This window comes from Streptopelia decaocto (assembly GCF_964273445.1).
Source record: "Streptopelia decaocto genome assembly, chromosome: 4".
Classification (NCBI taxonomy): Eukaryota; Metazoa; Chordata; class Aves; order Columbiformes; family Columbidae; genus Streptopelia; species Streptopelia decaocto.
Genome location: NC_138658.1, coordinates 25,306,819 through 25,329,296, shown reverse-complemented (window position 1 = coordinate 25,329,296; position 22,478 = coordinate 25,306,819). Strand labels below are relative to the sequence as shown.

The 22,478-nt window shown below is 47.8% G+C and overlaps 1 protein-coding gene across 6 annotated transcripts; it reads right to left on the bottom strand.

Annotated features, from left to right (window-relative positions):
* Positions 1-245: 245 nt before the first annotated feature.
* Positions 246-22,135, bottom strand: TMEM150C (transmembrane protein 150C). 6 transcript variants are annotated; one of them, XM_082050843.1, is made up of 9 exons: positions 22,007-22,135; positions 17,557-17,698; positions 11,420-11,504; positions 10,327-10,380; positions 10,175-10,207; positions 10,007-10,074; positions 7,030-7,157; positions 4,489-4,666; positions 246-2,697 (listed from the first exon to the last, which is right to left on the bottom strand). In XM_082050843.1, exons 2-9 carry the CDS (start codon positions 17,561-17,563, stop codon positions 2,489-2,491), a joined length of 762 nt encoding a protein of 253 aa, XP_081906969.1. In that variant the 5' UTR covers positions 17,564-17,698; positions 22,007-22,135; the 3' UTR covers positions 246-2,488. The 6 variants fall into 6 exon arrangements, with proteins under 6 accessions (XP_081906969.1, XP_081906972.1, XP_081906970.1 ...); XM_082050846.1 differs by having other exon boundaries at positions 11,420-11,501; XM_082050844.1 differs by having other exon boundaries at positions 21,926-22,033.
* Between the last annotated feature and the right edge of the window lie 343 nt (positions 22,136-22,478).

The window sequence follows — 22,478 nt, the reverse complement described above, 5'->3', positions numbered from 1 at the left end:
TCCTTCTCAAACTTTGATGGTAGCAGGTAAGGCTGTGAGGCAGCTAGTCTGTGCAACAAGTGCAATCTTCCTCCTAAAAAGAGCCTGCTAATTAGCACTGTTACAGTAAGTGTATCTGCATGGCTGAATAGTCCCTGGCTTCGTAAATGTTAATTTTTGTCACAACACTGTAAATACTCTCCCTTTGTTTTTGTCTTTGCCATCAGAAAGCTATGCATGGGGTAGGGGACAAAAATAAAACACACTTTCTCCATAAAAGCAGTTTATTTAGTGGTCATGTTTCGGTGTATATCGGTTGTCATTTACTTATACTGAAATGTGCTGTTAGAAATACTGTAAGAAATGTACAGAGTTATCACCAAAAACCTGAAGTTCAGTTTGGATTGCATATAAGAAAAGGACAGGGGAAAAAAAAATCACAGCTTTTTTTTACTTTGATAAAATTACAAAATATGAAATGATAAAATGAAAGCATTGACTTTGAAAAAAAAAGTCACAGTGGACTATTTACAGTAAAACACCCTTAAATCACTATTTTGTGCTCCACATGCATTGAGTGCGTGTGCCCATGGAAGTGGATCCCAACTGCACCTGTCCTCATCCAGGAGGAGCTCTGGGGATGGGGTACTGGGGTCCCCTGTCCTTCACGCTGCTGTGTGGGCCATCCTCAGCACATGTCCCTTCAAGAAAGGTTGCCACTAATGAATGACATAGCTACAAGGAGGAGACCTTCAGCAGCCCAGCAACAAGCCTCCCTTGGCTGGAGATGCTCTGGATTTACACGACAGCTGCCTGAGAACAAATTTTGGCCCACAGAAGATAAAGGGCTTGCTGAAAGCTTTCTACATAGACTAGTTTTGACAGAAGTTTTTCTTGATTGTTTCTATTTTCAGGAGAGGCCTCTGACCTTTGCAGAAAACAGGATGCCCTCACGCCCTTTACCTCTCAGAAATGCCACGGTGTGGTACGGGTTCCCCTTCAAGGGACTTCTGCCACCATTTTTGTTTCTGCTTATTTTCCTGCAGCTCACGCACAATGCAAATGCAAGCTGAGCCTGACTCGCAGAGGAAAACAGGACCCGTGCTCATGAGAAGCAACTCCCATCGCTCTCCCGCCCAGCCAAGACAGCAGCCTTCCCAAAAACAGGTTTTCAAACAGGGGCTTTGGGCTCCTGCTTTTTCTTTGAAAACAGACCTTCTGTATGAAAACCTTCCTTCAAGGAGGGAGAAGCCCTTCTGATTTTGCCGGTTCTTTCCTGTACCTCCATCCCTCAGGCCAATGTCACCCAGCCTCCAGAGCAGAACTGCCTCCCTGTGGCAACTTAAACCTTGATGTCTTGGTGTGACAGACCCCACTCAGGACAACTGGCCATGCTGAGGGATCTGGAGAAATGTCAGCCTGTCTGAAGTTTGACTTGTAAGTGCATAAGGAGCACAACTAAACCCTATGCCCAACACCACTTACACCAGTTCTGTTTTCATTCCAGTGAAGCCCAGTGCCTTTAACTCAATTTTTCCCCCTTCAGTAAACAAAGCGGAAAAAAAAAAAAAGCTTTTGAAATATTACACACGGTATGTGGTGGAAGCACTACACACTTACTTACGAAGAGCAGCCTTTTCTGGGTCGTCTTCAGAGCACACAGGCATTCCCGTCTTAATTCCCTTGACCTCCTTCTGTGCACCTCACTTCCACTGGTCCCCACCGCTGAGTCTGAAACACGAAGTCCAGCACAGCACCCCTGCGCCATCTCCTCTGGGGTGGGGATGGTTCACTCAGCTGTGGCACCAGCCAAGTCTCACTTCTGATCACAGCACAGTTTCTCCCAAACGTGGCTTTACCTTTGCCTGCTTTCCAGCCTGGAAGAAATGCCTGTTTGTTCACCATAAATGCCAGTCAGTTGGGGTCTTCCACTGCCCGATTCCAAGTCCAGAAGAAAGAGTTGCTCTTACTCACCCTACCAAGTTACAGCAGTTGACAGCAAAGAAAACCACACAAGGAAGCATAACAAAAGACACAGTCTAGTGACTCAAGAACCAGTGACTTCTGAAGACTCTTGGTGCCTGGAGAGGTTCATTTCCTTCACCTCCTCCTCTGCAGAAGAGGCCGAGGAGTTGGACTCAATGATCCTTGTGAGTCCCTTCCAACCCAGAACATCCTATGATTCTATAAGTGTCTGTCTCAGAGGTGCATTGCAAGGACCAGCTGTTGAATGTCTTGAGCAGCAGGAGTGCAACAAGAGCTGCTGAGAAAGAGTCACTGGTAGCACAAATCAAAGAGCTTGTGCTCTCTCATGCTGCTGTTGAGAAGTATCCATTCCTCTTGCAGCAGACAGCTGGTTTTGGCTCTTAATGAGACAGCTGCCCTCAGAGCCCTTTGGCAATATGATCATGATTGCACATGAAAACAAACTCATCAAAAAAGTGTAAATGAGGTCATGTTTAACCCATGAGACCACTCCTGCCCCGCCTCCCTCCTATGAGAGGACAGGCTACACTTGATCTGTCTGGTACTCAGAGGCTTCCGATAAGCTTTCGGAAAAGGTCAGAAAGTTTTCCTGGTACTCAGAGCAAACGATCTCAAATCTGTAGTGCCTGAACTCCATCGCAAAGGTGCCAAAGTAGCACAGGAAGCACATCACCAGGCCCCACTGGATCCTGGAAGCATGCATGTGGATGCCCTGTGCCATGAGGATGAAATCTGGAAGAGGAAAGTCAAGGAGAACTAGTGGGTGCAGAGACACCGACTGGGATGGGAGAAAGCCAACAGAGAAGACAGTAAAATCTTAGGAATCAAAGTCACACAGATGATGATCAACCTAGCCAGTCATCATCAGGACAGCATGAATGTGGTGCCAGAGGTGGAAGGGATTTCAGGTGTCCAACAATGGCCACAGAGGGCAGCAGCTCTCCTATACAGACCAGGGCTTCCTGATCCCAGGTCAAGCTGATAAACATCTACAGAGGGAAAGACAGAGGCCCAGAGAAGTCAATGACTTGCTTGAACATCCAACTAGCCAGTGACAGAGCCAGCAAGTTGGGAATCTGTCTACGGGCCCCTACCTGCCAGAAGAATCCTAGTGGGAACTGGATCAGATCTCTGCACCACAGGCTATGGGAACACCTTTCAGCCTACACTGAGCTATCTTTCATTCTCTTCGGGTCACCTACAAAATCATCCCTTTCTGTGAAGTCTGGAAGCATCAGCCTACACAGTATGGCACGTCATACTGAAAGCAAAAAGAACGCTGCCAGAGCCAAAAACTGACATCCGGGCTCACGAATCTGTGTGCTTGGACTGTGTATTGCCTGTCAGCAGGGTCTCACTGCTGTGCCTCAGGTTCCCAGACATCAAAATCTTCTCATCTTCAGAAACCTGACTTCTACCCTTGTTCCTTTTTTCTCCTGAGACTTTTTATCTCAATATTCTGTATAATTTTAAATGCTACTAAGTTTCCAGTGCTTCAGTTTAGCTTACCTAAAGCCAAGGACACCTTCCTAAGCTGGGGACCTACCCCAGCCCAATGTACACCTCCTACAAACCTCCTGGCTCTCCTCCCTCTCAGGATTTCCTCTGCACTCCAAGAATGCAGGATCACACACTTTCACAGGTCAAACAAACAAACAAGCAGCCACTCCCATGCTTTAAGTGCACAAACCAAGTAATCGGAGACTTTTCATCTTGGGCTTAGTGTAAAGCAACCAAAGCTTCACTTCAGCAAACAACATTCTGTGCCTGGCTTGTGCAAGGGTTATGCATAAGCTGCATGGGATGGGGAGCCAGTCCCAAACCTTTGCAAGGCCAGTGGGGAGTGGGATTCCTGCCTCATCCTACCCCCTTTTATGAAGTGCCCAAAGACCTGGGTGCCAAGCACTCAGCTGGGGAGGGCTGGGCTGGGAGCACCCAGCAAACCAATAAAGGGACAAGTGACTAAGGAACTGTTTCAAGAGCAGGCTGTTCCTCGAACAAGGGGATTAGCTTATTTCTCAACATCTATTCCTGCCCTTTTGTTCATTCCAGCACTAACCTTGATGCAACTATGCAGTGAATGGATCCACCCTAAACAAACACCCAGGGCACACAAGTGCTGGTGCAAATAGACACATAAAATCTTCTCATCTACAGAAACCTGATTTTTTGCCTTGTTCCTTTGTTCTCTTGAGAATTTGTATCTCAACATTTTGCATAATCTTAAATGCTACCCTGCAGGTAAACAGTGGTGCTATTAAATCACACAGATACTATTCAATATTGTAACCACTTAGGATACCCCTAAGAAGTTTTAGAAACATTTATGGCAGAAGTCATCCTATCTGTGAAGTAGTGCATCCTGGTAAAACACAAGTAGCATAATGAGCCAATAGTAGGATCCTGCCATGAAGACAAGCTGAGCAACACTTCTGAGTGCTTTGAGATCCTAGGACAGATGCAAGAAGAGCCAACGCTCCCTGCTGCAGAGGAAGCTTCCCAGGGAGCGGGACAAAAGGATACAGAGCACCACGCAGAGGGTGATGCTGGCCGATAGAACGACTCGTGGAATCCCCACTTTACGTCCCTCGTTCTTCAGGTTGATCTTGAGAGTGAGGGCAGACTGGATCCAGCACGCCAAGGTCCCAAAGCCAAAGGTCAGTGACGTGCCCACATTGTGGATCTCCTCATCATTGGAAAGCTAAGAGCAAACAAAACAGTGATTGTTTAGACACAAGAGGAATTATCTGCTAGCTACCTTGAATTTCTGCTGAGGTGAGATACAGGAGAGTGGAAATCAGTGGGGTGTGAGACAGAGATGCTGTATAGTTTCTTTTGGCAGAGATGTAAAGTGTAATACAATCCAGATGAGTTGACAGCTGTCACAGTCAAGCAGATCTTCTGCACAAAGCCAAGCATAGTGAAACACAGAGTTGCTTGGAGATAGCCGCCATAGCTGCCTGACGAGACTCACCAACGCAAAGCTCAGAAAAAATCCTTTCCTGGCTCAACATGATGGCCAGGGCAGGCAAGGACAAACTGCTGGGGTCTTGTACAGCTCCCTGCAATGGAAGCAAACTGTGCAACCTCCAGAGCCAGGTGCATGGAGCAGAGTTGCCTGGGGCGGGGGTGGCCAGAGCCCCAACACCTCTGCTGAGCTAGCACAAGCCAAAACACAGAGACATGCTCCTGCTTTGCCAAGTTTCTCCCATCAAAAAGCTTAACACCCTGTTCACTCTCCCCTCCATCCTCAACCACTGGGGTCTGAGGCAATAGGCACCCAGTCTCTCTGGAGTGCAAGTGTTCCTCTGTCCCTTGGGCTGCCGCATCTCACTGGGCTCCGTGACTGTGCAATACTGCAAGGCAAAAGGACAGCCAGGTTCAATGAGCAAGAATCTGCAAAGGGAGCCCTTGAGGCTGCAAATCCATGCAGAACGCCCAGCATGGCCAAGACTTAGGCCAAACATTTTCTCTTTTCCCTCTGCCTCTGAGGCTTTTCTAGAAAATAAACCAAAAGTCTATAATTCCTCTCTGAAGCCTTGATTCCTGTTCTGTGATTTAACAAATTCCCACCAAACCAGCTGCAACCTACAAGACAACAGTCTAGTTCCTGTTCCTCCACTGGTCTCTTCCCTCTCCTCTCTACCTTGGGTTTTTTTCAAGGGTAGGTCCAAATCATAGTACAGGCAAAAATGGGATTGAGCTGGCTGTCCCAAGGTAGCCTGCACTGCAAGGGACTCACAGCTATAATGTCCCTCTAACACATGTGATCTGCAATTTTTCAGAAATACAATTTAATGCTACATTCAGCTTAGCAGTCAGGCAGGGAAAAGCATGGACTAAGGTCTCGTTACCCTATGCTTTCATGGTTTGGCAAAGGATCTAAGCAAGGATACAGGTAACTAACAAAGAGTGGATAATTATCCCAGAATTTATAAGCAGACATGATTCAAAGTATCCACTTTTAAATAATAATAATTTGCTCTGAGGAACAAAAAAAAGGAAGGAAAGGTTGAAACTGCTTTCTTGTGCCTGCTCTGTACTAGAAATACTCCTCTCGCACCTAGACAAGGCTGTTACAAAAGTCTCATGGTTCCTAGCTGGGAAGCTCTCATGAAAAAACAAGACTCCAAGTTTTCAACTTGTGCTGTGGAGTTAGGAAAACAAGGTCCAAAAGAGTCAAATTAGCTCATACCTCATTAAAAACAAAAAACCAAACCAAAACAAAACAAACAAAAAAAAACATGTGAAGGACATTAAGTTCCTGCAATTGCTCCACAACCCAAATTCACTCTTCACAAAACAAGTACCTTTTCTGTATTGGCAAGAAAAACAGTGCCCTGCCTGCAAAGCCAGGAGAGAAGCCAGCTTACACTGACATTTCTCAGCTCCTGCCATTCCTGGGGATCATCACTTGCACCCCAGTGAGAAGGAGAGCATCAGAGCCAGCAAAGGGATGGGGGAACCCAAGTGCTGCTGACTCTAACGCCTTGATTTTCACTAGGAGACACACTCATGATCACAGTGGACACCCAGCCCTAGAGAGCAACGCTGTGGCACTGACAGTTTGTCTGTTTGTTTGTACAATGCTGTAGAACGTTATACAACAGAGAATTGGAGGAACCCATCACATCCAGCCTGAGGACAAGCAGGATTTAAACAACTTATGTTTTAAATGAAGGACACTGAACTGTCTGCTAAATCTGTCCGGGCAGCTGTGCATCTGTTGGCACAGATGTGTATGTAAACTTCCAGATCAATCCTTTTCCCCAGGACCATCTGTGCCAACCCCCAGGGCCCAAGAGATTTAATAGATTCCCTGCTCTGGCTCTCAGCAGGTGAAGTGGAAGCATGCAGGTACAAATCCTGCCAGGAGTAAGTGAAAAATTTCAGCATGCCACTGGAGCCACGTCAGCAGAAGACAGAGGTGGCAGAGCAGGTACAAGGACAGACACATTATCTCCTGAGCTCACACCACAGGTAGTTCCAAGGCCCAAGCAGATCTGCTAGAAAAGCATGAACCCCACAGCATGGACACAGTGATCCAAGCCTGGCATGCAGTACCTGAAAGTTGCCGAGGAGAGTCATCCCAAAAGAGGCCAAGCACAATGCCACCAGGCCGCTGACATTCAGCCAAGGGTTTAGCACCTTGGGCTTCAGCTGTATGAAGCGCAGGACAGCCACAACAAGCGCTGAGGAAGAAACAGAATGCAAAGGGCATCATTAGTTTGAAATTTTTGGTGTAATGAGGGAAAAAGGACAGCAGAGCTGCTACCATGGATTTCAAGAAAGCAAACTTTAAGCTGTTCAGGGAGCTATTTAGCAAAGTACTCTGGGATTTTCAAACTACTGCAACATGATGCAGTAACCACCTTGCCAGGGGTTCACAGACCCCTTGTCCTCTTTCCATCCAGACGAGAGAGCTCACTGCAGGCTGGCTAGCTTGGTGCTTCTGCATGGCTCCCCCAGCTTAGTCGTAGATGAGATTAAGCACAGGAAGCTTCTCTCTTGTAATCCAGTTATGCCAAGCTCCCATGCTTCCTCTTCTCATTATGTTCTTGTCTAGGAGATGGGTTGCAAATTTTCTGGGGGGAAAGAAGAACACCTTCCTATTTGCCTGTGGTGCTCCCAGCACATGGTCTATCACATCCACACCAGACATTCACACTGTGGCAGCTGGGCTTGTCTCAAGGTATGTCAAACCCCACCTGTGTTAGAAAATGCATGAACAGCACATAGGTATTTCTGCAGGTTTTACCATGATGCCCACTGCCTCTTCTCCTCCTCAGGAACAAGTTTCTGGTGCCACAAATGTAAGCTGAAATATTGCACTAATTTTCTGCAAAGACTGGAAGAGCAGCCCTTCCAAACTTAGCCAAAGCACTATGATATGATATATGATACATGATTTACCATATGACATAACACCAGGAGATATTCACATTGCATATTCTTGCCCTCCCTAGGGAATGCTGCACAGAACGACAAAGCAAGCCAGGCAATCAGTTGTCCTTCAGATGGGATTCAAAACAGAGTACACAACACTGCCCGGTTTCAGCTCTAACTGAGCTTTGGCCTTTTGTATCTTCTCCCTGTATATACAAACCATAGCTCTGTAGTCTTCCTGTGAAGCCTGACCTTGCTTCCAGAGACCATACAATTTATTTTTCCTCTTGAGGAGGAGTTCCCTGTTCAGCCAAGCTTGTCTCCTGCCCCGCTTGCTTGACTTCGACATGGGAATTGCCTGCTCCTGTGCTTCTAAAAGGTGGTTCTTAAAGACTGGCCAGCACCTGTGGACTCCTAAGCTCTCAAAAGCAAAATCCTAGAGTACTCTGCTAAATAGCTCCCTGAACAGCTTAAAGTTTGCTTTCTTGAAATCCATGGTAGCAGCTCTGCTGTCCTTTTTCCCTCATTACACCAAAAATTTCAAACTTAACAACTTCATGATCACTGTGGCCAAGACAGCCACCTACCATCACATCTCCCATGACACATTTGCAAGTCTGAAGATTTCCTGGTTATATTTCTTCTTATGTGGAAAAGCAGCACTGAAAGCATCCACTACAGCTTAGCTTCAAAAAGCTGCATGTCTTTTATTTGCCTGCCCTTCTTCATACCAGCTGCTGCTGTCACATTCATACGACTGCTATCCCCATGTCCTCCCAGTTCACACGGTGAGTGAGCATCAAGCCAACTCCTGCCCTTTCCTGAAGCCCATGGGCTCAATAAGGCTTGGTGCAGGTCCCCAGAGGCTGCTCAAACAGTAATCTGTAGAAATGGAGCTTTACCTGGGAGCAGCTGAAAAGGCAGGTGTGTGTTCACTCCTGACAAACAGCCACTTTAATGTAAGCAGTAGCCTGCTATTCACATGTCCTTTGAAGTGGTTTGGGGATGATAAATTTAAATCGTACCATCACAATCACCTTGCACTGGGTGTCAGGCATACAAATAAAATGTGTGCAAGACCTTGCCTTAGCACAAACTGGAGCCAGAATTATTTCCCCTAATCGAGATCCTGGCTCAACATGTAAATCAAGATCTGAATTTGAAACAAAACCATATATGGAAACAAAGTGTAAGGATGCCTAAACTGCCTAAAATCCACCCTGAAGTGATACTTGAAAATAAGGAAGTTCATGTCAAAGTTCATAATTAAACATATTATACTGTGTTTTACATCCCAAGCCTCATTTTCATTATGTCTGATTAAGACTGTTATAGTACCTTACTCATACACGTACAGTTCTGGATTAATTTCAAAGCCCAAGTCAACTGGATTTTCCAGGTTTCCAAAAAAACCACCACATTATGCCTTTCACAGGCAGTAGGGGTGGAACTCATAGGTTCAGAGAATAGCTCAGAGTAAAACTGAGAGCTCAATAAATCACCCTATATAGGAAAACATAGATGCCAGTACTACTAAAGAAGATCAAATCAAGGTTAAAATAATGAGTTATCTGCCATTTAAGTTTGGGATAATTTGTTCAAAAAACATAGAGGTGAAGGTAACAAACAGTTTTAAGAACGAAACACAGACACATTTTTTCACTTATTTGTACTTTTCAGATTTTTCTTCTCTTTGCGGTGTTTCCCTCTTACTTCCACTGCTGGAAAATGCCAGTAAACTTCCACAGATTTAGTTACAGAATTTAGGAAGGGGTTGGGGGGACTTCAGCAGAGATTATATTTTGCATAATAAGTTGCTGCATTTGCCAGTATTCCCATGCCTTTATCTCACATTCACAGCACGTAACAAAATCCCACCATGCAATGAAAAACAGTCACACAGATTCAAGGCTAAAATGAAACAACTAAAAACATTAGAATAAACCAGAAACCAATGAAGTTCAAATCCATCTAACTTCATTCTGTCTTTCTACAAATGAAGACAAAATAGTACTGGTTTAGTAAGTAGTAATAGCAGTTTAAAGGATTTCATATCATCAGATCCAAGAACAATATGTACAGGACATTACTTATGTTTCAGTGACTTATTAAAATAAATTATGAGAGAAGGAAACATTGCCTGTGTGGTTCCTACCTAGAAATGCCGCCATGTTCATGACTTGGCTAAACACGCAGCTTGCAGGAGGTGCATCACCTGCAATACTTGGAAAATATAAAGCACATCATTGTAACTCTAGGATGGCAAAGACACATAAATAACAACCATCCTGAGAACAGTAGTTGCAGAAAATTAATCTCTTACCTTATATAAGGTGGTCTTTTGGAATCAGGTTTCCTACAAGACATAAATGCATAGGAACCAAGATTCAAGATCTTCTCTCCCATTTAGGTTTTGTTGGTTTATTATTTTAAAGAAACAAATGATTTAAAATAAAGCTCACAACCAGCTCTTACCTATTTGGTACATTTAGTGGGAGAATTTTGTTATCTTCCACTGCTATAAAATAGCTGCCAGGAAAAAGAAGAAGAAAGAAAAATGAAAACAGTGTCAAACCTCATCCTAGTTTCAATTCAAAATATCAAATATCCAAATATCATTAAGAGCCTCAAAGTCCACTGGCAGGACCTGCTGCAGGCAGCCTGTGTCTCTCTCTGCTCAAGCAGGCAGTTTTCCTCACTTTCTAGCCCAACTACGCACCTCCTTTTGTGTTGCATCTGTTTTGTATGGTCAGGTGGACAAACAGGGTCACTGAACTGAGCTGCCTTAAAAATAACCACACAGAGGAATGTTTTCGTTTTTAATCTGAATAATTTGGTTCATCTGGTTCACCATGCTCCCCCACACCGTAAAAGCTGTTTGGATGCAAACAGAGGGGATGGGACAAGAATAACCAGCAGTAAGGGTCACACAAATGGCTTAAGCTGAAAAACAACATTCACAGACCATGGCCAATGCGATATCCTACAATACAGCTGGCTTCTCTAGGCCAAGCATAGCTGCTGATTGCACATTTATCACTCCCAAATTCATGCTGCAGTCATCTGCCTGCATGCTTGGGGGAAAGCCCAGCTCAGGGAAATGAAAGTCTTGTGTGCATTTTGATAAGAAGTATCAGTGAGAAAGTGAGGTGTCAGTGTTAATCCACTGGCAGATTGTCAGTGTGGTGCTGAATGCTGCAGATTTTGAGTTTGCACCCCAAAGTAGGGCCTAAACTTTGCTGAGTCATTTAAAGAAAAGGCCGTGAAGGAGAATTTTTGCATTTTTGCCTGCCTCTTTTCAGGCAGGTCCCAGCAACATGTGGCAGGAAGAAGGCACAGTGAGAATCTTCGCCTGGGGAGCACAGAAAATCAGGGATAAAAATGTGATCCTCCAAGCCCTGAACTGGCACAGACTGGCCATCGTCATGTGCCTTCTGAGCCTCACAGTAACTCGAGGACAGAGCATTCCTAAAAGACTCTCCCTACAGAGGCAGCCCACGCCATAGTGGTACTACCAACTGCCTCAGCCTAATTTACTCTTCCAAATAACCAGCAAGTGGGAACTTACACTATCCATAATCCAGCCGATGTAAACAGGGTAAACACGAGAGGTAAAAACATCCACACGCTGCATTTCTTCCCATCCATACCTGCTAGAAACAAAGAACAAAGTAAAAACAAAGGAAAGAGGGCACAGGTACTGAAAGCAGGTGTTGAAGCACCCCAAGATCAAGCTCGTAATGGTCAGGCAGCAGGCGATGCAAACTTCTCACATAGTCATTATCAGCATAAGGGCTTAAGCTGCTGCACACAAGCAGCTTCATCTGCACCATGCATAAAAACCAAGGCACAAAGAGCCTGCGGCAAGGGGGAAGACTTTTCAGACACGCCTAGAGAACTCGTGTGGTTTTCAAAGTATTTTTCTTAAGCAGTTTGCTCAAAGTCACACCAGAAGACCCACAGCCCTAATTCCCTGCTGCCTCCCATAGGCACAAGACGAGGCCACCTCCTTGCTGGGATGATTACCAATTCCACACACACTGCCATAGCAAAGCATGCAGCACGAAGGGAGAAGGATGCACGTGCTGTCTCATCTCCACAAAGCACACGACCAGCTTCGATCCTGGCCACAGCAATCAGCTAAAAATAGCATTTGGCTGCATCCAGAGTGGAGCCAAGCTTGAGTGCCGGTACCCAGAGCACTGTCAGGACCAAAGCATTACAAACAGGATCCACTCCTGGCATGTAGATGCTGTGAAATCCTGTGTGGGGTGTTAAGGATGCTGCGTACAGCACCTCCTGAGGAAGCATTTGTCCTTCAGGCAAGATCATGCTGGATGAGCACCTGAGATGTCAGGGCTTTCCTTGTAACACAAGCAGTTCAGAAATGCTACTATTTTGCTGTGCTGTGGACAGAGTCTCCTGTGCCTCCCTGTGAGTTCTTTGACAATGGATCAAATATTTCCTCATGCTCTGTCCTCCCCTGTGAATATTCCTCCAGGCACCAACACAGCCAAGAAATGCAGACAGAGAGCAAACAAGGCAATGCTCCCTGCTCCAGCGCCTGCTCTCCTTTCACCAGGGCAGCAGCACCTGTGTCCCTGTGCTCTGCTTCCTCCTCCTTCCCAGAGCCTGCTGCAGGGCAGGCATCTCCTGGGCTCACCGAGGTCCCCATAGGACAGGGAGGCACCCCAGGGTGTTGGGGTAGCTCAGACATGATGGCCCTTCACTAGAGCCTGCTTGCATCTGCAGCTCAGGTCTTTAAAGCAATGACTCTTTCCTTTGCTCCAGAGAATCATAGAATAGTTCAGGTTGGAAGGGACTTCAAAGCTCATCTGGTCCAACCTCTCTGCCATGAGCCGGGACATCTTCACCCAGATCAGGTTGCTCAGAGCCGTCTCCAGGGATGGGGCATCCACCACCTCTCTGGGCAACCTGGGCCAGTGTTTCACCACCCTTAGCATAAAAAAGTTTCTTCCTCATGTCTAGCCTGAATCCTACCCTCCTTCAGTTTAAAATCATCACCCCTTGTCATATTGTAACAGGCCTTGCTAAAAAGAAGAAAGCACCCGCATTGTCTTCCTCACCTCTTCAGCTCCCCTGGCCTCCCTACATCTCACCTGCAGCATAAGAACCATGGTCTTTCTGGGCTACTGCCCTGCTCTCTCCCCTCTGAGGACCTGCAGAAGGCAGTAAGCACTTTCACCACCATGCAGCCAGTCCCCAGCTCACCATCCTGACAATATAGCCCCAGGCTGCAAAGGGAATGCTAGCTGTACACTGCTTGGGGCCCCAGCCACCGCCTGCTGCCCTGTCCCAAGGCAGGAGATGCTGGAAGAGTCAAGGTGAGACTCCCCAGACTCACACTTGCCCTCACTACAGGTCAGCTGTCCTATATTCTCTGCCCATCGCCTGTCAGGGGTACAAAACAACATCCCTGCAGTACCCTGAGCCACACCATGCTTGCATAAAACTACAAGACCATGATCTGGTGCTGTCTCTATGGTTAGTCTTGAGTGAGGCTGATTCGCAAACCTTAAAAGACAGAAAAGCAATCATATACCGTCTCTTCCCTGGCCTGGGAAGAGAGGGAACTGTAGACAGGGACCATAAAACGATGTAAGTATTAAATATGCCAATTTAACAAGCAGTTAGCTCCAGTATGTATACAGATCTTTAGGATGGTATAAAGGATCAGAAGAAATTCTCAATGAGAGCAGACTAGCTTTCCCCACCCACGTTGTCTCTGTTCCTCTCCTCGTGCACAGGAGACACAAAGGGTTTCACAGCTCTGTTCCCGCAGTTTTCTGCTCCCATTTTGGTTGAAAGGGAGCAGCCAGGTAATCAAAGAATACAATTATAGAATCGTTTGGGTTGGAAGAGATCCTCAAGATCCTTGAGTTCAACCATTAACCTCACTCTGACACTAGAGCATATCCCTAAGAACCTCATCTACATCTCTTTTAAACCTCTCCAGGGATGGTGAGTCAACCACTTCCCTGGGCAGCCTGTTCCAAAGCCCAGCAACTCTTTTCCTGAAGAAACTTTTTCCTAATATTCAATCTGAACCTCCCCTTGCACAACTTGAGGCCATCTCTTCTCATCCTATCACTTGCTACTTGGGAGAAGAGACCAACACCCTCAGCCCATGTTTTCTCTGCAAGGTAATTGCTGTGCACGCAGCACTCAACTCTTTCCCACAGTGGTGGATGGACTAAGCCATGGTAACACAATTCTTTCAGGTCACGAGATGGCACATCTTATTACTTACCCTTCCTCCTCAGAAAAGCACAAAGGATTAATTTATGCAATAAAAGCAAACACTAGCAATAACACTTGTCTTCATTAACAGGTTGCCACAGCTCCTCTGCTTTCCAGCATGCCTCCCAGCCATGAAACCACAGGCTGTGTAAGCTATTTCAGCACTGTCGTGCAGAGAGGGAGGTGATAGGAGGCTTTTCCCCAGGCAGAGAGCACAGGGATAGGAACTTGATGGGGAAATAGGAAAATGCTGTCCAAATAACCATTACTCTGTGCTGAGCCCTGCAGTGGAGCGAGGGCAGGACTGGCGCTCAACCTCACCAAAGTCAGTGCAACATGGCTTTGGATTCACTCTCTTGGAAAACAGTCCTGTGTTTTGTATTCAGTGTGCCATGCAGAGCGCCCTTCTACTGACCACTAACAGAAAATGACATCTGAAATCACTGCATATTAAATGAGTGACAAGCACAGAGCACAGAGTCCCAGTGGGAAGCCAGGTCCGCTGTTCAAAAAAACACTGAACTGTTCCATTTCAGCTGGTTAAAAACAAACACCCAGAGAACATCCCCAAAACATGCCTCTCTTCACAGCCAAGGAAGGGCAGCAGCCCCACAGAGCAGAACAACCACTCACATATGGCCAGGTCTCCACCAGAGCTCAGCGCAGCCAGGACTGGACCTTTTGGAAAATAAGCACCCCGCCTCGGGCCAGCCAGCCTCGCAGGGTGCTGAGCTCTGTGCAAGTCTGCCTCTTACAGGAGGCACCAAGAACTGACCAGGAAACGATGCTGCTGCTAAGCACCCTGCTCTGATGGGCTACATGCCAAGGCATGGGTGCGAGACAGCACAAGCAAGTAGCATCTGGCACATCCTCAGAAGGAGAGCAGAAGGGGAATGGTTGGACCAGTGGCATTGCTGGCCCCTGCCAGCCCACGCAGGAGTGTGCCACCTGCATCTCTCTGATGAAATACCAAAAGCAGGAAAGAATGGTCCATTTCCCCCAGGTCCCCAAATGGCAACATCTCTTCATGCTGTCCATTGGTACATCCTACAAATGCCTGAAGATGTTCAAAGAGCCCTATATGGGCAGAGGATGTTTTAAAACCAGGATTCAGCTTCTGGGCATTCCTCATTTACTCTCTGTTGTGTTATTCAGGTACCAGGAACAAAACTACACGTAACCTCACTTCCAAAGGAGAAACCCCAGCATGTGCCAAACCTACCTAGCTTTGCACTGGTGTTCAGCAGATATCATTCTCAGCAGTCACTTCTGGGTTAACCTGTCCCTTTCACAGATGGCCCCAATGTTTATGTTTTCAAGCTGGGAGACCCTTATGCATGCAATGACCAGCATCTTCACCAGCAGCTAGGAACAAGAGACTGAGGAACCCAACTGATAGCCTCCCCTGCAGCACCACGGCTGTTGAACCAAAATAAAATGCCAAGAGAGATAGAAAAAATAGCCTAAATTCTCCATGGGAAATGTAGAAACAATTTCTTTGACAGTTAATAGCTCCACAGGGATGACACAAAGCCAACCTTCCCCTCCACAGCTCTGTTCTGCATTGTTGCTGTGACCAATAATGCCAAATCTGAGCAGGCAACTCCAGCCAGTGACAACAGCCATCAGCACCGGCCTGTGTTTTCTCAAATAAACGTACCGCATCCAGGAGGCAGTTGATAACTGCATATATCCATTCGTCTTTCATTTTAAGGCTTGCATGGAAAGGCGTCCAGTGACAAAAACCCCTCATGGTGCAATGGATTCACAAGGCTAATACAAACAAGTAGCTGATCACAGCCAGAGTCAGCCCACCTTCCCAAAAGCATATCCCCTGTTTTTTCAGTCCCTCTTGGCTCCTCGTCTCACACCAGCATTGCAAAAACCCCAGTGAGGTGCACAGCTGCTGCCAGCTCTCATGGATCAGGGTGCAGAACTGCAAAGGGTTTCACATTAGCACTGCCAGACGGTGTGTCTTGAGAATTCACCTCAATGCAGGCTTTCTCCATTCCCTCCATTCCCATTTTTATGTCTAAATCTGCTCAATCAGCTGTTTTCTCTGGTTCTATTACCACTGCCACACTACACCCCCTCAACCAATTAAGCTCCCATTCCTCTAATGTATGCACTTCAAATACCACAGGCAGCTCAACAAATATATACTGCTGCTTGAACAAGGTTTATTTAATCTAAGTATCTTAATTTCATCTGCAAAGTTATAGGCTCTTCCTGAAGTTTTTGCCAGAGGACCCAAATGTAAGGAAGGACAAAATTACTACATTAGCAGAGTCATACATCTTTATTTTTAAGACTAGAGCATGCAGATGCATTGCAAGAGCCCGTACAGAAGCTGCATAACAAGCCAGAGCAATGCTCCTGCATTTCACAGAGCTGGGGCATTGAGTCTTTTCAGAGAACAGGTACAGAGCCAGAAGCACTGGGAAAAGGAGAATGTTTTTCAAATCATTTAGCAAGTCATAAAGAATTGCTGCCAGTCAGCAATAAAGGGGAACAAACACAATTTGTCTTTTGGGGGAGCCTGCTATAGCTCTCTGTTGCTTTTAAAAGCAAAAATAACCACAGTCACTTGATACCTATCACTGGAACTGAGCAGATACAAACCAGCACATTACAAAACTTGCCACCTACAAGCCATAGATGTGAACATAACAAAGCAGAGTGTTTTCAGGTTTATTTTAAAGTTCCAAGCCTGATTGCACAATGAAAGAGAGAAAGCACACCAGAGACTTGGAAGTACATAACAAAATAGCAGGTAACAGGAAAAGATGCCATCCCCTCCATCAGCAGGGTATGACATTTTGGTTGCTCCAGGTACCCATCTACTATCTCAAGGATGTGCAGTGCCCAAATGCCATTTTCATTTATTTATATAAGAGAGGAATGGGAAAAGGTAAAGACATCTCCAGGTTGTGCGTGGTGGAAGCAGGAAATGCTTCAGCAATCCTGCAATGATGTTGAGAGGCAATGTTTTCACCCAAGAAAACATCCGTACATATTTTTTGTCTGATTTCACACACTGTAAATGCATTCAGCGTGCTAATGAAACACTCCGGCCAACATAAACCTAACAGAGATGGAAAAGCACACCAAAGGAATGAAAGCTAGTCAACAAAAAAACAACAGGGGCAGAAAAAGGCTGTACTGGCATCTGCTTGTCCATACTGTCAGTCTTAGACCTCTCCAGGATTTTCTGGGGAGCTGTCTCCTGTGGTTGTGCAAAATTAATTCGTTATCAATTCTGTAAATACATACATTATGCTTTTCTTGAGTGCCTCGGTAAGTCAAACCCAGAGACACTCCTGCAGCCCTGCTGGGTCCCAAGGCCAGCGTCACTCCTCTGCACCCTGCTATCCTTAACTGCCCTTGGAACACTGCTTCCTGCTGCTGCACAATCTTCGCCCTCAATCGCATGTAAGTACTTACAGGCCATTGAGGAAGCGGTGCTGAGCTGCTGTGTTACAGCCAGAGATGTTGCCTGTAAACGCTTCTGCGCTGAGTCTGCCTTTCTGGCATTTGGCGTTGTATAAACCAGGCGTGTTCTGCTTCAAGACCAGGCTCCTGGATGCTATAAAAGATAAAATAAATACAGCTGGCCACCTTAGGACTAAAGGGGTGTTCTGCAGGTTTGGACAGTACTGTGCTCCAACCCACACACCTACATCATCCCACACTGACCTCCCCCATGTCCCACTTGTACCAGGAGCTTGGCTGGGGCAATCATAGTCCTCAGCCTCCAACTTGCAAAGGAGACAGAGGCAGGAGCTAAGTAAGGCAGATGGTAGGTGTTCGGTTTTGAAAGAGCTGGGTCAGCAGGCAGTGAAACCAGCTGGGAGCTGCCAGGGCTTACAGTGAGACCCACAGTAAGCTTAGGAGCACTGTGTTCTGTAGGTATGGTTTGTTTGTTTGCCCCAAGGACTTTCAAGGAGAGTTCTTATGTTGTTAGGGACATGAGGTTCCTAGGGACATGGTCTAGTGACAGTGTTAGGTTAACAGTCAGACTCGATGATCTTGAAGGTCTCTTCCAACTAAAATGATTCTACAGCTCTAGGACCCCATTCTGCTTGGGAGCTGCCACTGTAAGATCCAGCCCCCTTGGCTCCCTACAACCTCAGGAGCTGCACGCGCCAGTCCCATAGTGAAACCCCAAAGTGGAGAGCTGCTAAAAAATGAGGAGGGCTATTTATCTCCTTAGAAAAGAGAAGACAGCAAAGCTTTCTCTGCTTCAGCTATGCTGTGAGGAAGGAGCCTCTGAAACCATCTCTTTGGTCTGCAAACAATACACAAATACTGGTTGATGTTGTGGCAAAGCCCAGAAAGTCTGAGACATCACGCAGACAGGCTGTCCAGTGACTATCCTCCACCTTAACCTCCCCAAGCTAATGACCACTGGCTGAACCAGCAACGAGCAGAACAAGTGTTTCTTCTCCCACAGGGTACAGTGATCTCAACGGTGTATTAACAGATTGATAGAGGTCTGCAGAGGTGTTTTGTTTGCTCCTCAGTTCCAAAACCATGAATGCCTTCAAGCACTTCCAATGTGCAGGAGCAAGCAAAGCCAAGACACATGTTGTGACAGAAGGGGGCAGGAAGCCTGCTGGAAAGGATTGTCTCATTATCGGGAAAACAATGTAAGTGTTGGGAGTGGCAAAGAACAAGCAACAGGGAGGCGAAAGCTGGCAAAGAGACAGACATATGCTGTGTGGACTTAACAGGCAGCTTTGAAGGTAAGGACAGACTAAGCCTGGCACTTGCAGAGCAGACTTTGCAAAGCAGTTATTCCTGGTTATATTGCCACCTTCTCCTGTAGTTTATGGATTAGAGAGTGCATGCCCTGGCAGGCCAGAGCAGTTTATTTACCAGTCTCCCAGACTGCTACAACCACAAATTGCTGTCTGCAGGGTACTCAGGTGAGCTACAGGAGGAAGGTGCCATACGTGTCTCACTTCATGTGAACCTGTTGCAAACACAACACAGAGTGGACCAGGGAACAGCCTCCACCTGTTAAAGAGGGGCCAAGTCTGCTGTGACCAGCCTCTCCATCATGTCCAGAGGGCTTAAAACTTCTGCTGTCTTTTGAAATATTTTCAGAGACAGACTTTCCTGCAGCACAGGAGACTTCTAAGAGTATTCAGCTGGGCCAAGACCACCTTATGGAGGCTTTCCCTGTCAAAGCTGTTGCAATCTCCAGGGGCTTGGCCGGGCAAAGTCCACTCCTGTAGTGCCAAACCCGATGGGCCACAGGCTCTTCTGGCTCAGGCTGGGGAAAACGCGATTACCATGCCACCACTGCTAATCCCAGGGGTTCCTCATGGGGAACAGAAAAGAAGACAGGGAAGTCAGAAGTTCCTTCCCCAGCTACCTAGGTAGCTCAGGAAATCCAGAGGAGGTCACTGGCACTCCAGCCACCACTGCAGCAGACTGGCCCAAGTCCCCCAGGCTTGCCTGGACATCTCATGGCACCAGGGAGCCCTTTGCTCTCCCCTCCCACGGCCCTTGCCTAACAGTGGTCCTAAAACAGCCATGCCGCCTGTTCCACAGGGGAGCACAGCCCAGCAGCTCCTTAGTGCTGAGGAGGATGAGGCCGCTGTTTTCCTGTGTGGTGGGCAGGGTGGAGAGCCAGCTTCTCTGCTGTCCTGCACATGGGGCCAGCCCTCCCCAAAGGAGCAGGGTCTGCATACCTGCCAAAAGCAAATACCACTCAATGAAGCCAACAGCACTCTTGCAGAGAACCTGCTACTCCAGCAGGCACCTCTCCCTTGTGGGCATGACCATCCAGGGGTAACTGCAGCATTAAAAATGTGCATTAAACCCCATGCAAGGTAATCTGTAGCTGTTTTTACCATTCCTTTAACAGCTTTTGAGGCTTCATCTGTCTGCTTTTCCTCTCCTCCCTCCCCCCATTCACTCCACCCTTCTCTCCCACCTGTTCCCAGTGTGCTTCCCTTTCACCCCCCTCAACCCACTGTCACCCCTGCACCTCAGGTGACTGCATCTGCAACGTGTGGGGACCCAAGGCAAGAGAAGCCAGGCAACTGGAGGCCTTTGCAAGTCTCCCTGAGGCAGCAAAATAATCATTATTCCCATTTTAGACAATGGGGCCAGTGAGTTGCTTGCCCAGAGGCCACAGGGGAAATCAGGGGCACAAAGGAGCCAAGCCTGCAGCACTAGCTTTCTGACCTGACAGCCAACCCCCCTCCCTGTTTATTTCTCCCGATATATTGCTTAGGATCATCTCTCTCGTTTCCCACAGACCTTTCTCTGCTTCTTTGCTCCCACTTATCCTGCAATCAGGGCTCATTTCAGCTTGGACTGCAAGATTGGGACCTTAAAGTGCCTTTTGTTGTGCCAAACCACAATCTTGCAATCTCAGGCTGCCTGGAAATGGCTGGGGGAGGAAAGGAAACTGGGGACATGCTATTTCTTCCAAGAAAAAAACAATTGAACACGTTGGTGTTCATACAAGCGCACATCCCTGCTCTGCATCCAAAAAGCAAACACCGCAGCACAAAGAATCTTAAAAGGGGAAATGAAACCACAGCACTTCCACAAACCAGGCTCAGAAAATGCTGGCAGCTGAGCACCAAGAAGAGTACAAGAAAAGAACTGCACTTTTAACAGTACAACACTGAAAACAGGAGCCAGATGTTTGTCAAGCAAATATGAGTCCCCATTCTTTATCCTGTTGCCCAAAGGCAGAAAGTCACCAAGAATCAAGTCCCCTTCTTTCAGGCAGTTGTATCCACTTGAGCGAGACACAACAGGCAGTCAGTCTGTTGGGATATACCTTTCAAACACTTCCCTCCTCCATACTGAGTTGCTATTCATCACTAACCATACATGTATACATTGCTATGGCATAAGGACTGTGTGAATGTTGGGCGGCCAATCCTTAAGATCACTTTCCTGAGAAGCTTTGTTTAAAAAAAAACCATAACAAAACAAAACACCACAACAGAAGGGAAGGTTAGCTCAGAATTTCTCCAACCTTTTCTAGCCCGAGGACTCTGAATCAATGGTCTGTCACAAGCATGCCGCTGTAAGAAAAAGCTAAGACAGATCCCAAGCGACCCCATCATCACCCTGGGACAGTAGCACCCAGCATGGGCTTGTCTCTGTCAGATGCAGGATCTCACCCTTCCTTCCCTGAGGGACCACAGCAGGCCGAATGGTATTCCTCAAAACCTCTTCCTCTCCCGGGACTTTACCAGGACACAGCCCGTGTGTCAGGGATCTCGACAGGATCTGGGGAAGGCAGGACCTGTTCCACCCCAGAGCCTCAGCACGGGTGAGCCTTTTCCACAGCCTCCTGTGCAAAGAGGGCTGGCAGCATGCTGGCAGATGGTCCTGCTGAGCTCTATCATCATTACCATCATCACATCCCTCACCCCTGAAAGGATGCCACGGAGGGGCTCACAGGCAAGACGGACTCTTAAATAATGATCTAGATCTCTCTCCCATAGCTGGGTCCTTCAGGCCCTAAGTCAAGCGGCTCTAGTTGTCTTATCTATCTACCTTGTGTCAACCTGCCGTCAATCAGCCAGCTCCGGGACGGCCAGCACCGGGATTTCAGCTCCCCCCGAGCGCTGCAGCACCTGCGGTGCCCCGCCGGGCCAGTCCCCGCTGCCGCTCGCCGCGGAGGGCAGCGCAGCCCCCGGGCACGCCGCGGCGGGGATCGCCCTCCCGCGGGGCTGCCCGAACGCCCCAAGGCCCGGGGTAGGGCTGCGACAGGGCAAGGGGGAGTGACAATGCGCGGAGGGGGGTGTTGCGACAGGGCGGTGACGGCGCGACTGACGGCTGTGAGGGGCGCTGCGGGGGGTCTCGCGCTCCCAACGGTCGCTGCCGGGGGAGGGTCCCGCGGCGGGGCGGCTGTTACCTGCGGGCGGCTCCGGCTCCGGCTCCGGCGGCGGCGATCGGGCTGGGCCAGGGCCGCGGAGGCGGCACGGCATCGCCCCCGCCCCGCCCCGGACGGGCGGGGATTGCAGCCGCAGCCACGGTGGCTCGGAGCGGCTGTGAGCGGCCCTGGGACTCCCCGGAGCCGGGTGGCGATAAAACTCGGTGCGCCCTGACCGCTGTTTCTGGGGTTTCTGGGGTGGTGGGGAGCGAACGCAGCCTCTGCGGGATGCTCAGAGCAGCCCTTCATCACGGCTGGTCCTCGGCGACCCGATCTCTGCCAAAAACAAGCCCTTTATGCTGATAAATATCTCCCGCATGGGTGTCAAGAGGATGGATCAGACTCCTTTCAGTGGTGCCCAACAACAGGATGAGGGCCAGCGAGCACAGACTGAAGCATCGGAGGTTCCATCTAAACATGAGGAGAAAGTTCTTTCCTTTGAGGGTGCCAGAGC